The sequence below is a fragment of the Pleurodeles waltl genome, chromosome 4_1, assembly GCF_031143425.1.
Source record: "Pleurodeles waltl isolate 20211129_DDA chromosome 4_1, aPleWal1.hap1.20221129, whole genome shotgun sequence".
Classification (NCBI taxonomy): domain Eukaryota; kingdom Metazoa; phylum Chordata; class Amphibia; order Caudata; family Salamandridae; genus Pleurodeles; species Pleurodeles waltl.
The window spans coordinates 826,263,085-826,279,258 of record NC_090442.1 but is presented as its reverse complement, the minus strand read 5'-3'; the positions used below and the strand labels follow the sequence as shown (position 1 = coordinate 826,279,258).

Genomic DNA, 16,174 nt, shown 5'->3' with positions numbered 1-16,174 from the left:
GGGGGTTGTCTGCCCCCTCTTCTAAAATAAAAAAAGTGTTTGGCCCCAAGGAATGTAGTCTCTATGGTTATTGCAGGTTCGGGAAGGCAGAGGGGGAGGGTCACACGCCTCATTCCCTTTATGTTATAAGTTGACCCCATGGGATGGTGTCTCCACAGCCCAATTCAGCTAATTCAGTTCGATTTGAGGGACTCCTGTGAGAGTCCCTCAAACCCAATCGCCCAGATATACAAATATTTTTGAAACTTAATATCTCCAAAACTACTGAATGTTTTAACACCACGTCACAAAAAACATGTTTTCTGGACCAAGCTTTAGCTTCATGCTATTTTGGTGTAGTTCTGTTCAGCAGCTTTTGTAGTAGTGCTTCTTAAAAAAGTCTATTAAAAATGCATGAGCACTTTGCATTTTGCGACCCCACATTTTTCACTGGCCCCAGTTGAGGGATCACCCCAAAACTTGCCATGCACAAATTAGGCAGAAATGAGCCATTTTTGTCAAATTTCATGAAGATTTCTCAAACAGTGCCAAAGGTATTACCAAACCAAAAAAGGCATTTCCTACTGAAATGCTGATCTAACAATAATACCCAGTGGTGACGATCTATCTATCTATCTATCTATCTATCTATCTATCTATCTATCTATCTATCTATCTATTCGCAACAACTAACTGAAACTTGTTATTTTAAAAAAAAAATTATTATTGTCATTCGAGCTCAATATAAAAATCAATTGGCACCAGTCACTGACCATCATACGTATTATTCAAATATTTCTGATATTTTGGCTTACTTCTACTTTTTGTAATGGTGAAGTTATACCTGTACGACTTGACAGTAATTACAAAATATATAATGAAATCTGAGCCTCCCCATCCTTCCTGCTTCCCTGGTTGATCTCTTTCTCTGCAGCAAAGTCCAACTGATTGCCTGTTAGCACTATTTGTTCAACTTATCTAATAACTTCAATGTGCTGCATGACCTGACATTAACCACTGCAGCGACCCAGCTAGTCTCTGGTGGTCATTATGAACATGGCAGTCTGGACTGCCACGCCGTCGGTGGTGGTCATTACTGCCAATGGCATGACAGTCCAGACCACCATATCCTGAACACAGTAATGAACTGGCTGCAAAGCAGCCTGTTCACTATCACCCACCGCCAGGCCAGATTCGACTGCCAGGCCGACTGTGGACACATTCGACCCGGCGGTGGAGGCTGGACAGGCGGTGGGATTATGATCCCATTTCCGCCAGGGACTCTCTGGCGAGTTACCCCGCCAGGTAATCCCTGGCGGAAAGCATATGGGTGACAGGAATAATCATGCCTGTCACCTGTATGTGACATGCAAGGCCCCTCTCCCCTCTCACAACACCTCCCAAGCCCCTAGCACAGCCCCCACCCCAACCCTCAGAAACGACTCCCCTCCCACCACCCCAAAATCCCATGTAGGTCCCCCAAACCTGACCCTCACCACCCCTCACCCCTACATACAGGTCCTCCCACACCCCAACCGTCATCCACATGCACCCATTCACCCACATGCACACATGCATACATGCAGTGAGACACACATCCCACGATACACTCACTCACACGCCCATTCACACACACACACACACACACCCTCCCCTCTCGGGCAGCACTTACCTTTTCCATCATGCTGCTCCGGGAGGGAACGTGCTCCCTGGGTGCTGCTCCGCCACCATCGCCTCCTCTCCATACATAGCCACGTCTATAACTGCTTCATTATAGGTGTGGAGGTGTAGGGAGTGATGTGGAGGTGAGGATGGAGCAGCATCCACCCCCTCCAACGACCACCAGCATGACACATGGCGGCCCTCATTAATGGCAGTGAGGCACCATGCGTCATTATTTGGTGGGATGCCGGATGCCAACACTGGCTGTCTTTCATTGACTGCCGGCACGGTTGGCGGCAGGGCATCCTGCCAAAAACATAATGAGGCCCTCTATCTTTTATCTATCTTCACCCCCTGCATACCCTTTAGGTGGCTCAGGGCAGATTGTTATAATGTTTATTATTCTGTTCATGCACCTCGACTAATTCATCCCATTGCTCAAATATAATCTGTTTCACAGGCCCCCTTTCTCTTCTCGAAGTAATGTGCTATTCTTCGCCTCTGCCCAGTATGTTACTGTTCTTCTCCAGGTGGCCAGAAGAGGGGTATCTCAAGCTCATAGTTCTGGGTCTTTTGGCTAACAGGAAAGTCTGATGAAATATCTCATCATAACCCTACTGTTCTTGAATTTTTACAATGGGAAGTATGAGAGCATTTTTAATATGGATCTTACCCTTGTCTTCAGTATTGAGATAACAACTGATTCATTTGTTGGTGTTGGGAGATAGCCCATATCCTTGCTTCCATTATAGAGCTTGGTTAAACAGGGGAGTAATTGGCCCACATATGTAGCATAGAATTTGATGGACAAGCCTTCTGAGCCTACTCTACTTGAGGGAGCTTCATTTCATTCAGGAAGCTGTCTAGGCACTTATCGTTGGGGCCAGCCTTACCTAAATTTAATGACGCTTACTTCTCCTTAAAGGCCCTGTTAATCTTGCTGTCTGTTCACCTGTTCCATTTTAATGATGATTATAGAGGTGTCAAAGCGATACACCTTTTCAGCAAGCAAACAACTTACCAGCCTTTTCTCTTTCAGAGTGTGTCGCTGCTGTATATAACGTCAGGTCAACACACCACAACTGCACTAGCAGCTTTCTGTGTCTATGCTTGACCCTGCTCACTTGCTCTAAATGATCAGAATCCATTGATGTGGCCTAGACCATCCCCTGGAGAAATCCTTCAACATCTTAAGGATTTTGTTAAATCTCTGTTAGGGGTCCTAAATTTGCTTGAATACAGGCTCCCCAACTGCCACTTTGAATGCCTCCCACTCGATCAGGGGTAAGGAGCCTGCATCCTTGTTCTCTTTAAAATAGTCATCAATTCTTTCCCTTGGCATTTCCTTGAACATGGCATCCTCTAGTCAAGTTGGCTGCAACATCCATGTGGGTATGGGGTAGGGATTCTGCTCTCAGACCAAGCCCACTTCCATCAGGCTAAGGTTGGAGAGGGTTTTACCCAGGTAAGTCATGTAGTATATGCACAGCTGTAGCACAGTGAAACATGCTACATTACCTAACCTAATGAGTAGCCTATGCCATACCCAGTACGATGAATACTCTTTTGTCTTTGTACTACAGAAACCCACCAACGACCACTGTTGCAGCCTTTACCCCAGCACTTTAGAGTTGTGGATTGTGAGTGTGTGTATCAGAGGGAAATGTGATCAAGGAAGTGTTATGTCAAACACCCTCCTAAAGTCCCTTCCTAGTATCCCTGCTCTATCCACCTATTGCACCAATTCTCCGCTAACATTGCTAGGATGCAGCTTTGATCTATATTGAGGGCATAAATACTGCCTAACACTGCAGGAGGCACATCTAAGCTGCTCCTTCCCAGTACATATCTCCTGTCTTGGTCAAGACACACCTCTGCATCTTCGAACAGCAAGACTCTTAATAGTCAGTTTACAGTTCCCCTAGCATATGCTGAAAATGTAGTGTAGACCAACTGCCCTCTCCATCCACACCTCAGTCTGCTTCTCTCTTTATTAGTATATATGTTCCTAGAGAAAGACAAAGTGAGGTCCTCACCTTATCTCATATCTTTTATTTGCAGAGCCCATTTACCGAATATTCCAGGTTGTACACATGAACTCATCTAGTTCCCCCATATTGTGGCTCAGTGTGTCCACACACTAACCCTATAGTTTGGGCTGACCTATTTGGGAGGGCTTGTCTTTATCTATATCTGTACATGTCTCCCCTGCCATGTTGGAAGTACCTACCTTAAATAACTTAATCCCGTCCCTAAAATTTCCAGTAAGACGTGAAACTATCATCCGTCCAAACAACTGTAACAAGTTATTGCAGCCAATGTTTCCTAATTGTTTCAGAAATGCAATTATGTAACTTTGACTGTTCTTGGAAGCATAAGTAAGCCGGCGCCCATTTGTGTCTCGGCTGAGGGTTGAGTCCCCAACCCTGCGATTGCACTAAAAAGTAATGTGTAGAAAAAGGGGAACCCTAGCTAAGTATCTGGGGTAGACCCAATTGTTTTCAGTTTAAGGGCCTGGCGCACATGTAGCAACCAAAATACCACTGACTCTATTATGTAGAACCTGTAATTTATACTTCCTTCCTGTTGGCTTGCCTATATACCTCAATTCTGTCCACAGAGTTAAACAGCTTCAGCATAGCCACTCATTTACCAGTCACCCATCTCAGTTTTATATAAGCTCCTCAGCTGTTCGTGGTGTTGGCACTGGGAACTAGTGTGAGTCGTTGCTCATGTCTAACCATGTAGTCTCTTCATCTGAATCTTTGTTAAATGGGTACCTGTCAACTTGTTGTTGAGCAGCCTCTGTCTCAAGGGCTGCCCTTCAGCCCTCCGGGGCCTGCGACTGGGAGGGTGCAATATATAGGGTCTGGAGTTTAGGTCTTTTCATCTGACATCTTGGTCCCCTGCTGATTTGGGCTACCTTTGATGGTCAGTTCTCATGTTAGCTTTCCTTCTTGTCCTAAAATTGTTTACCCGGCTCCAGGTGTTGTCCTGCTCTTTGAAGAAATTACTTGGGTAACCTGGTACAATCCTCGACTTAGCTGGAAAATGTGTTAAAGATCAAGTTCTATGAGTCTTTTTGCACACTCATAATGGAGGATCAGTGATATTGGAAGTCCAGCTTGAAGTCTGGGAAGATCATTGCCGTCATGGAGCTCAACAAGTGTAGATGTCTCAACGTAGGTTTTTGCAGGATATTTTCCCACTGACGTTGTTTAACATATTGGCTTCTTTCAGCCTGAGTGGTAACTAAGAAGTAGCCCCTTGGAATGAACATGGCGGACACTTACCACTGTACACATGGGCGACAGGCCCTGCGTGGACTTCTCCAACTAGACCCAGGAATTAACAAATAGTGTTGTGTTGGAGCGCTCCATGTTCTCTGACATACCAGCTATGCATAGGTTGTTGCACCTGGACCAGCCCTATGACTCTTCAACCTGACCTTCAAGAAGTCCAACCCTTTGAGCTTTTGTACCAGTTTTCCATCAGTGGACCATTGAATAAATAGAAAACAAACCACTTTGTATACTTGATCCATATGTGAAATCAAATCGGCCATATTTGGTGTTCCTTCCTCAGATCTAAAGAACTATTGCATATGCAACTTTTTCAAAACTTAATAATAGGTTTTGCACATCAAGTGATGACAAATAGCTGTTTTTGTACCAGGAAGTTTTATTTTAAAACATACCGTCAAATACTTATTTCAACGTTCGTATTTTTGTATCCATACCTTTACACTCGAAATAACTTTTATCTTCCTAATATTTACGCTCCTTGGACTACTTTGGCATATGGCCAATTGACTACTAGAAGTTTCATTCTGTTGTCAAACTTGTAAATGTAACATTTAACATCTGTCACAAAATGCTAACAAAGGACTATGTTTGTGTTTTCCGCCTTGTATACAAGTCGCAGGCTAATTTTACAAGGGTATTCAACTGTGACCTACCCATCAACAAATAAGTATTCTTTATAATTACAGCGGCCATTGTAATTCCTGGATAATGTTTTAAATTATTGTACCGGGTGCTTGCATTGAGGTTTAATAATCAATGTTGTAGTGGATCCAATGTTATTTAAATTCAGGTGGTGATTTACCTTCCTAATAACATTACAAAATTAACTGTAGCACAGTCCTAGTTGCTGTAAACGTAGGACCTATCTTTGAGCAATATCCTGTCTTGAAAAATGTTCACGGAATTTTCAATATTTCTTCTATGTTTTTGGGCAGTCGACTGTTAAAATTACTGAGTTTCACATTCACTAATTGATAAATTGTATTTATTATATTAACTTATAAATAAATAAAGGTAAAACATTGTGGTGAATAGATATAGTGGATGTTTTTAGAAATGAGCATATTTTAATTACACGTCACTCCTTCAGAGAATTTGAATGTTTCAGTCATAGATACAGTGATAACGATGCATTTTAAAACGTTGCCCATTGATTTTCATCTGATGAGTTGTGTTTACTATTTCTCTGTTTTGTGTTCCTGCAGGGTGCTGCTTTAGTCAGAATGCTGGCTAACTTTATGGGCCATCATGTGTTTCAGATGGGTCTTCAAGTAAGTAGACACGTGTAATTCATTCAGATGTAATTTCCTCTAAACCATTGTGAGGTTTTATATTACCCTGAGTTTAATGCAGTATTAAATATACAGTGTTCAAATACAATTGCTATAAAACACACTGCAGATTGTAATCCATCACAGTTTGCTTATTATGGGAAGGTATGATGTTTATATAAAAAAACTCACAGACGTTTTTTAAGATACTTATGCATTACGTACATCATGTAATCATGGAAAAGGGCAGACCCACTACCTTATTTACAACGCCTGTGTAGAGTGGTTTATTTGCAGGTTAGTTGCCTCTGGCATCATGACTCAAGAGGACAAGCCTTGGTTTTTGAGGTTTTACTTTGTGAGAATGAGCGGATGGAACTCAATGTTTTATGTTGTGAACTGTGGGAAAAGTACAGGCTGAATACACTAAAATGAAAGTCTCTAGATGAGTATTTTTATATCCAGGACAATAGCTAATAATAATACTACTAATGATAACAGCAATAATAATAATACTAATCCACCTAAGAATGTTCAGAGATGTAATTACATGATGTGATGTCTACAGATCTTGTTTGGCCTACCATAAAGATCACAGCGACATACCTCAGCCCCGACTACAGCATGGGCACTGATATTTCAGGAGACAGTGTTAGTCTTGTCACCCATCAGGTGTCTTTACTCAGAACCAGTCTTGATTTTCAGTTTGTAATACTGTATGAACAGTGCAGGCTTCCTCGGACATTGCTGTATCTTGCACACCATACCTTCCCAACATTGGGCAAATATTAAAAGTTGGAAAATCGATATTAAAAAAGCACTGCAAAGGAGGGGGCAATGGGCAGCGGCTTGTAAAATGTTTCTTCAAACAAAACGAGAAATACACACTTTAAGTACGAGGGAAGTTGAACAAGAAGGAGTGCTGTTTAATTACTCACTCTGCAATCGCAGCAACTGCGGTGCAGCTTTCATTTAATCTGACAGGGAATAGGTGCTGTGATACTATCACTGGGCATGTGACCTTCTCAAGACACTACTAATGCCTTTTTGTTGTAGATATATATATGCCTCATAGATATGGTTGAATGGTCTGCGCCTCTTCTGCGTCACTGAAAGCGATGCAACCATGGCGAAAACCTCTCATATATATGCCCCACAGTATTTAATCATTTTAGGACTGGCCAATGGTAGTCAAGTCTGGAGCAGTCCCTGTTCAGGGTCAATCAGAATTTACGCATGCTTGCTGGAAAATTGTCAGGCTTAAAAATTGTGCTTCAAGAGCATATCGTGCCCAATCGAGTCACTATAAAAAGGACAAGAGATTTGAGTGGAAGTGAAATATGGCTCGTCGCCTTTCTAAAAAAAAGTTTAGTCGACAGCATCAAGAGACAAACAAAAATAAAATGTAGATAGAAATGAACAGAATAGGAGTCAATCAATTGGCTATGTGGCACAATGATACCACCTATACTGAAGACCTAAATGCAGACTGAGACAGCAATTCATTCACGATTGAAGATGCATTGTAGCCAGTTGTTGCCGCATGATAAACTAAATTTACTCCAACTAAGTATCACTGTCATAAAGGAGAATAATTCATTTTCTCGCTTTAGTGAATTGTTATTAAATACTGCCATGTCACATCCAAACGTCTTCAGTCACTTGCTATATCGAGCATTCTCTTGTGCCCTTTTATTGTTTAATGCTTAACAAGTGGATCGTTAGAGATTTTACAATCAGCTCTCCAATTTGAGATTTGTTTGTGAATAATCGGTGTGGTTTGTCCAACATATATTAATGTGCAGGTCCACTGTATGTAAAAACTCTCATTTCATTTTTATGTTACGAAATCTACCTTTTTTCAAAGTGCTGCAATTTGGTTTTGTCCCAAAGTACTTGTGACCATTCCTAAGCATAAAAAAGGTCTACAATTAAATTTCTAGTTTGACTTTTTTGTAAAACAGCTGTAATGTGTGCCCAAAATGGACATGCTGCATAAAAATCAAATTCCTAAAGTGAGCATGGAGTGAAAATATTCTCCACTCACCACTCATGCCTTTTCGTTGTAAAGGGATGTGCGGTACGGTCATATGCCTGGCAAAATTTTGCATGATAAAGGCATGCGTGATAAAGGTATATGCGTTGAAGGCATGAGTGGTAATGCCATGCGTGGTTCCATCATACTACCGCCTTTTCATGCTGAACATACGTTTGCAGGGCATCTGGGGCTGAGCTTAATCTCGGATGGCTGAAATAAATCACTTTCAAGTGACTACTGGTGGAAGAGCTGCTTCTGTGTAATAACATGTCAATCACTTTACTACTGCAAGGGAGATCTATAGGGGGTGTAGGGGAATTAAAGCCTAGCATGCACAGTGTGTTCTTTTCAGAAGAAAGGGCAATCAAAATGGAGGAATTAGAGAAACAAAACAAATGTTGAATCATGTCCAGTGACAGATGCAATTTATGTTATTGCAAATGGAATAAATGTGATTGAATGGTGAGCTGTTTTTTACACTTTATGAATTATAGGCCCTCTCTTGGATTTCGCTTAAACCTGTGTCTCTAATTGGCATTCTCAGCTCCTCTCATTAACTATGTCTACATACAATTAGCTGTCTTGTTTTGTATAATTTCATGATCACACTTGCTTATTTTGTTACTGTGTGAGTTTTGGTCAGTGACCTCTATTCAGTCATATCTCATAAGTCTAATTATTAATAGTAGCACCTTTTATATCTTATTCATCATCTTCCACGTTCACAAAAAGGGTTTTTCCTAATCATACACTGACTTCATGGATTAACTAACCACAATTAATCTGGACTTCGTGGTTTTATTTTCCTACTTTCCTCCCAGGCAAATATTGTGTCCAATGTTCTGAATGCAACTGGGCTGAGATGTAGGTTTACAACTAAATTTACCTTTGTGTATAGGCCACTATGGGGGTCATTCCGACCCCGGCGGGCGGTGGGCGGCTCCCGCCTGGCGGAAACCGCCCAAACACCGCCCCGCGGTCAAATGACTGCGGGGAGCATTCTAACTTTCCCGCTGGGCCGGCGGGCGATCTTCAAAAGATCGCCCAGCGGGAAAGCCCCAGCAAAGATGAAGCCGGCTCCGAATGGAGCCGGCGGATTTGCTGGGGTGCGACGGGTGCAGTTGCACCCGTCGCGATTTTCAGTGTCTGCTTTGCAGACACTGAAAATCTTAATGGGGCCCTGTTAGGGGGCCCCTGCAGTGCCCATGCCAGTGGCATGGGCATTGCAGGGGCCCCCAGGGGCCCCACGACACCCGTTCCCGCCAGCCTCTTCCTGGCGGTGTAAACCGCCAGGAACAGGCTGGCGGGAAGGGGGTCGGAATCCCCATGGCGGCGCTGCATGCAGCGCCGCCATGGAGGATTCCCTGGGGCAGGGGAAAACCGGTGGGAAAACCGGCGGGAAAACCGGCGGGAAACCGCCGGTTCCCCTTTTCTGACCGCGGCTTTACCGCCGCGGTCAGAATTGCCCCGGAAGCACCGCCAGCCTGTTGGCGGGGCTTCCTCTGCCCTCTGCCCTCTGCCCTGGCGGTTACAATCCGCCAGGGTCAGAATGAGGGCCTATGTGTTCAAGGGAATGCATCTAAAATTCTCGATTAAAAAACCTTATGCCTTAGACACTGTTAAGGCTAAGAGGAGGGAGTGCTGAGCACACAGTATGGATTAGGGACATATCCTATGCCTAGGGTGCACTGTACGTCGTGAAATGCCCTGTGCTGCAGATTCAGGGAGGGTGAGAGTTAAGCCCAGTGTGTGGCTGAAGGCCACACCTTTCACTTTGCATGTCTGAATGTTTTGCACAGTGTGTCCAGTGGTGAGATGGATGAAACACCCAGAAGTCACCTCCTACATCCAGGATCCACTTTATATGGCTGAAGGCCATGCCAAGAGGAGTCGAAGGGCATGGTGCACAGGGAATGGCAAAAGGCCACGCTGTACACCCAGCGCACAAGGCACATGTACAGTCCACAGACAGCACAATATAACACACTTATTGATCAGTGATCTCTTATTTGCTGTATTCCCTCACAGTAAAATAAACTTAAGTACAATCTAAGTATTATAGCAACCACATTTGTATGTGATATTTAGCTGAAGACAGCCGAACACGCTAAAGAATAAAAGACAAACAGTTAACTTGTGGCTGCGGAGGTAGCTGGTTTCTAACTACGAAAGAGGACTGTTACTTCGCTATGATGTAGACATCCTGAATGCTGTTGGTGATCCACCGAAGGCCGTGCTTTTAAACATAGAGCTGACTTAAAGATAAAGTTGCACCAAGATCATGAATGATGGAAAAACAGCGTTTACAATTGCTACATTTATATGACCGTTCATCTTGTTGAATTGTTGCGATTCTCTGTGATGTGCTGTGTAATGAACAGCATTGACTGGTATACCTACAGCTTAGATGGAACAGGCTGAAATACCTGAAGAAGGATGCCCGGCTACTTTTTCATCTGAGGCAAGAATGGCTCCACAGTAAAAGCCTATTCTATTTTTTAAGAGACGTATAAACCAATGTTTCCTTGTTCCTAATCTGGGTTAAGAGCAAGGACAAATTTCAAGCATGAGCGATAATCAGAAACACAAGACCATAATTACAGGATTTGTCATAGGACAGTGCAGCAAGCCACCTTGCTGTGCTGTTCTATGCGAAAGTGAAAGGGCAGGAATGCACCAGATTTACCAAATATGGTGCATGCATGTAATTTCCCCATTCACTGGCACAATTTCGGCACTCTAGCACCAACACAGGCACACTTGCACCATTGTATAAAGGTGCTGTGTTGTCAGCAGGATTGTTTTTGTGCAAGAATGGGCACCTTCCTGCAAAGAAACCAACAATAGGGACGTTTTTCTCTTTATATGTGTGATGCAGAAGGCAAAAAAGACAAGTATTTTGCCTTGTTAATCCTGTCCTGGGGAGGCGTAAGCTTTTGATGCATTCCCAGGTTTACAAGTCCTTTTAAATCAGGGAATGCATCAAACTCCATGGGAGTTGCACAGGAAAACCCCCCATAATGCCCATGGAATGCCTCCCTGGTGCAGAATAAGGCAACACAATGCAGTGACTTGCGCTACCTTGCCTTACTCCATATCTATGAGCCCATTCAAAGCCTCATAGATATGTGTAGGAAATTATCCTCTTTTTGGCATGTTACCCCCAATTTCTGCCTAATATCAGTGTGTTTTGACTGTGTAATTGGGACCCCAGTGCTTATGGATTTTGGCCTGCTTGTCAGTATGTTTCACTGTTTTTGAAAGGTTGCTTGACTGTGTCACTGGAGTCCTGCTAACCAGGACCCCAGTGCTTATGCTCTCTCTGTTTCCAAATTGATCACTACATATTGGTAACCCAGTATTTCACTCCAAATTGGCATGCTAGTCACCTCTTATAAGTCCCTAGTATATGGTACTTGGGTACCCAGGGCATTGGGGTTCCAGGGGATCCCTATGGGCTGCAGCATTAGTTTTGCCACCCATAGGGAGCCCATGCAAGGGCTTCTGCAGGACTGCCATTGCAGGCTGCGTGAAATGGTGCATGCACCCTTTCACAGCCATTTCCACTGCACCAGGTCAATTATAAGTCACCTACATGTCAGGCCTTCCATCCCTGAAGGCTGGGTGCAAAAGTACCTGTGTGTGAGGGCACTCCTACACTAGCAGAGATGCCCCCACATCACCTAGGACCATTTTTCTGGACTTCGTGAGTGCGGGATGCCATTTTACGCATGCACTGGACATAGGTCAATACCTATGTCTAGCTTCACAATGGTAACCCCGAATATGGCCATGTAAGGTGTCTAACAACTGGGAATTGTACCCAAATACTGATTCTCTCCCTTTGGAAATAGGTGTTACAGGCATGGCAGGTGTAGACTCCCATAGCCTCTGGAAATGCTTTGAAGGGCACAGATGTTGCCTTCCTTGCATAATACAGTCTACACCAGTTCAGGGATCCCCAGCGTCTGCTCTCGTATAAACTGGACAAAGGAAAGGGGAGTGACCACTCCCCTGTCCATCACCACCCCAGGGGTCGTGCCCAGAGCTCCTCCAGAGTGTCCGTGGGTTTTGCCATCTTGGATTCCAAGGTGGTGGGGCACTCTGGGAGCATCTGAGTGGCCAGTGCCAGCAGGTGCCGTCAGAGCCTTACCCTGATAGGTGTTTACATGGTTAGCTGACCAATCCCTCTTTCAGGGCTATTTAGGATCTCTCCTCTGGGTGTTTCTTCAGATTTGGATAGCAAGACTCCTCTTCATCCTTTACTTCATCTTCTGCCGACGGAACTGCAGCTGAACCCTCCAGGAACACTACAAACTGCAACAAATAAGCAAAGTCGACATCTGCAACATTGTATCTTCAGTTCCTGCGAACAACTGCAACAGTTCCCAGGTTGTGCATCCTCCGAGGACTGCCTGTCTTCTGCCTGCACCAGAAGAACTGAAGGAATCTCCTGTGGAGTGACAGAGTCACTTCCCTGCTTCAGCAGGTACCTCTCTGCAGCGATGACCGATGGCGTGGGTCCCCTCTCCAGACAACAAGCGTGGATCCAGCAACATGGGTGGTGGACTAAAGTGACCCAGACAGTCCCAAGGTCCAGCTGTCCAACTTTGGTGGAGGTAAGAGCTTCCCTCCCTACGCAATACTTTACCCCTGTGCACCATGTGACTTGCATTTGCCAAGGCTTGTGTGCGACCTTCCAAGAAGTTCTTTATGCACAACACAGTGTAGGCCCCCAGCATTCCATCCTGTTATGCACAGCTTCCTGAGTGGTTCTCCAGCAGCGTGGGATCCCTTCATCATTGTCCTGCATGGGCCTCCATTTGCACCTTCTTTGTTCCTGTGCTGTGGGACCCCTGTGTGCACTGCCTGGTCTTAGGAGGGACCTCTGAGTTGCTGAGAGCCACCTCTGCCCTCCCCCCTGGGTAGAGGCTCCTAGGTCCTTCCTGATCCCAGGCAGTGCCATCTTCCACTAATCGCAAGTTTTATGTGTGCCAAGGCTTGTTGGCGGAATCCAGCAACGCAAACCAGACTGCAATCATCCATCCAGCGTGGGACATCTTCTGCACCAACGAGGAACCCGCATCTGTCTTCTTGGGTGCATAACTGACTTTATCTTCTCACCGGTAGTTCTTCTTTTGCACCTTCATCTGGGTTAGCAGGGGCTCCTGTTCTCCCTGGACTTGTCAGTGCTTCTCCCACAGGTCTTCAGGTCCAGGAATCCATCATTGGTGTCTTGCAGTCTCTTCTGGTTCTTGCATAATCTTCTGTCACAACTTCTTTTGTATTTCAGGAAACTTACTGTGATTAACTCCCATTTTCCTGGGCTCTGGGTGGGTTCTATTATTTACCTTTGGTGTTTTCTTACACTCCCAGTGCCCCTCTACACACACCCCTTGCCTAGGTGGGAAATTCACTTTCCCATTCCTCTATTTTAGTATATGGTATGTGTTCCCCCTAGGCCAATTGCAACCTATTGTGATTTTCACTATTTTCACTATTTTCTGACTGTGTACTTAACTGTTTTTGGATACTAGTGTATATATTGTGTATATTACTTACCTCCTAAGGGAGTATAGTCTCTAAGGTATTCTTGGCATTTGTGTCACCAAAATAAAGTACCTGAGTATTTTCTGTCATGTGTTTGAGTACTGTGTGACTCCGGTGGTATTGCAAGAGCTTTGCATGTCTCCAAGTTCAGCCTTGGCTGCTCAGCTACAGCTACTCCTAGATAGCCTGGTTTCTAGACACTGACTACATTGCACTAATAAGGGTAACTGGACCTGGTATAAGGCGTAAGTACCTTTGGTACCCACTACAAACCAGGCCAGCCTCCTACAATATGGTTGAGAGGTTTGCCCCTCTTCTGCATCACTGAATTGCCAAGGGTAGACAAGTCTGGAGCAGTCCCAGTTCAGGGTCAATCAGACGGTAAATCTACTTGCTGGAAAAATGTCAGGCTTAAAAATTGTGCTTCAAGAGCATATCTTGCCCTATTGAGTCACCCAAAAAACCCCAAGAGGTGTGACTGGAACTGAAATGTGGCACGTCGACTATCTATAGAAATGTTTAATCGAGAGCATCAGGAGACAAAAATAAAATATAGATAGAAATGAATTGCATAGCAGTCAATCAATTTGCTATATGGCACGAAGATGCAACCTGTACTGAAGACGTAAATGCAGAAATAAACAATGCATTCACAATTGAAGATGCGTTGTAGCCAGTTTTTGCCATGTTATAAACTAAATTTACCACAATTAAGTATCACTCTCATAAAGATGATGAATTAATTATCTCTCTTTAGTGAATAGTTATTAAATACTGCCGTCCAAACGTCTTCAGTCACTTGCTATATCGTGCATTCTCTTGTGCCCTTTTATTGTTTAATGCTCAACAGGTGGATCGTTAAAGATTTTACAACGAGCTCTCGAACTGTGCTTAAAGATTCGCTTGTGAATGATCTGTGTGGCTCGCCCAAAATATATTAATGTACAGGTCCACTAAAATCTATATTTTTATATGGTGCTCCAATTTGGTTTTGTCCCAGGTAGCTGTTACACGGCTCTCAAAAACGTGTGACAAACCCAAAACATAAAAAAAGCTTTACAATGAAATTGCTAGTTGGACTTTTTTGTAAAACAGCTGTGACGTGTGCCCAAAATGGACATGCTGCATAAAAATCAAATTCCCAAAGTGAGCATGGAGTGAAAATATTCTCCACTCACATTTAAAGCAAGGCCTGCATCACTGATTTAAAAAGAGACACCGAGCAACACAGACCAGGCCTATTTAACAAAGGTAAAAATCAAGCTGTTATGAACTTTAAACGCTAAATTAACAAACTTAGCAGTACTCGAGGCCACAAGTGAATCAGGAAAACTGAATAGTGAGTAAATCTTTAAAGTTTAATTTTGACCAAGGTGCACCCAACTGCAGAGAGCTGGAGACTATTGGCAACCCCTGGACCTGACAGAATTGTGTCAGGCGTGTGAGGGAGCCTCTGATGTACAAGAGACCGGAAAGTCTGCAGCCTAAAATCAGAAGCCTCAAGGCCTTGAAGTCTTGGCTCAAGGGCATGGCCTGAAAGTAAAGTAGCTGTTGTGCTCGTGCAAGGCTTGAGGATTCCCCCAAACCACTTTCCTTTGTGTGCCGGGTCAAACCTGACACCCAAGGTCTCCACCAGGCCGGTCAAGGAGTTGAGGGGTAAGGGAGAGATGCTGAGGTATTAGGGGAGGGCAGATGATCTCTAGAGGTAGTTGTGGTGTGATGTCTGAGGGTCAGTCAACATCAGTGCAGCGGGAAGCATACTGGACCGTATACAAGCAGTAAAGGCTAGCTCACCCTCTGGTAATTTGCCAATAACTGCCGGAACCAATCAGTAACTACTGACGATCTAGGCCATACACCTTTACATCTAAAATGTTAACTACAATAATTCCACGTGCGAACTACAAACCCCCAACTGTCCTGGCAGAGAGCAATGGCAGCTAGCAGGAGGAAGTTTAGTGAAAAATAGTAAGTATTAAGACATTCATTGAGAGAATATAATCGATTGTTTATGACTCTTTCAAAGGGAAAAAAGGTAACATCTAGACCAGCATTGGCAATACCACTACAGCAAATGCTATCCCAGTGCATGACCACTGCAGAGGCCTCTGTTGTGTCAAAACTGCCCTAATCTTAAAGACAACCTTCTTTTAGAAGAAAGAGAGTTGGGAGGTCACATCAGATGCCCAAACTCAAACCCAAACACAAGTGAATGACAAGCTCTTGAGCAATGCACCAGCTAATAAAATAGTCAAGTGTAATCACACACTGGAATTCGAGCTGCAAGAAAGTCTAAAGGTAGGCAGAGGCCAGATATTATAGTTTGACAGCACAAGCTAAGCGTAAAATGGATCCCCAGATGCTTCATC

The 16,174-nt window shown here is 44.0% G+C and overlaps 1 protein-coding gene across 1 annotated transcript in view; it reads left to right on the top strand.

Moving 5' to 3' along the window:
• TRHDE (thyrotropin releasing hormone degrading enzyme) overlaps nucleotides 1-16,174 on the top strand; it is a 2,205,852-nt gene that overhangs the window by 1,098,179 nt on the left and 1,091,499 nt on the right. The window contains exon 7 of the mRNA XM_069229561.1: nucleotides 6,152-6,217. Within this exon, the coding sequence (XP_069085662.1) occupies nucleotides 6,152-6,217 (66 nt within the window). The remainder of the gene's footprint in view (nucleotides 1-6,151; nucleotides 6,218-16,174) is intronic.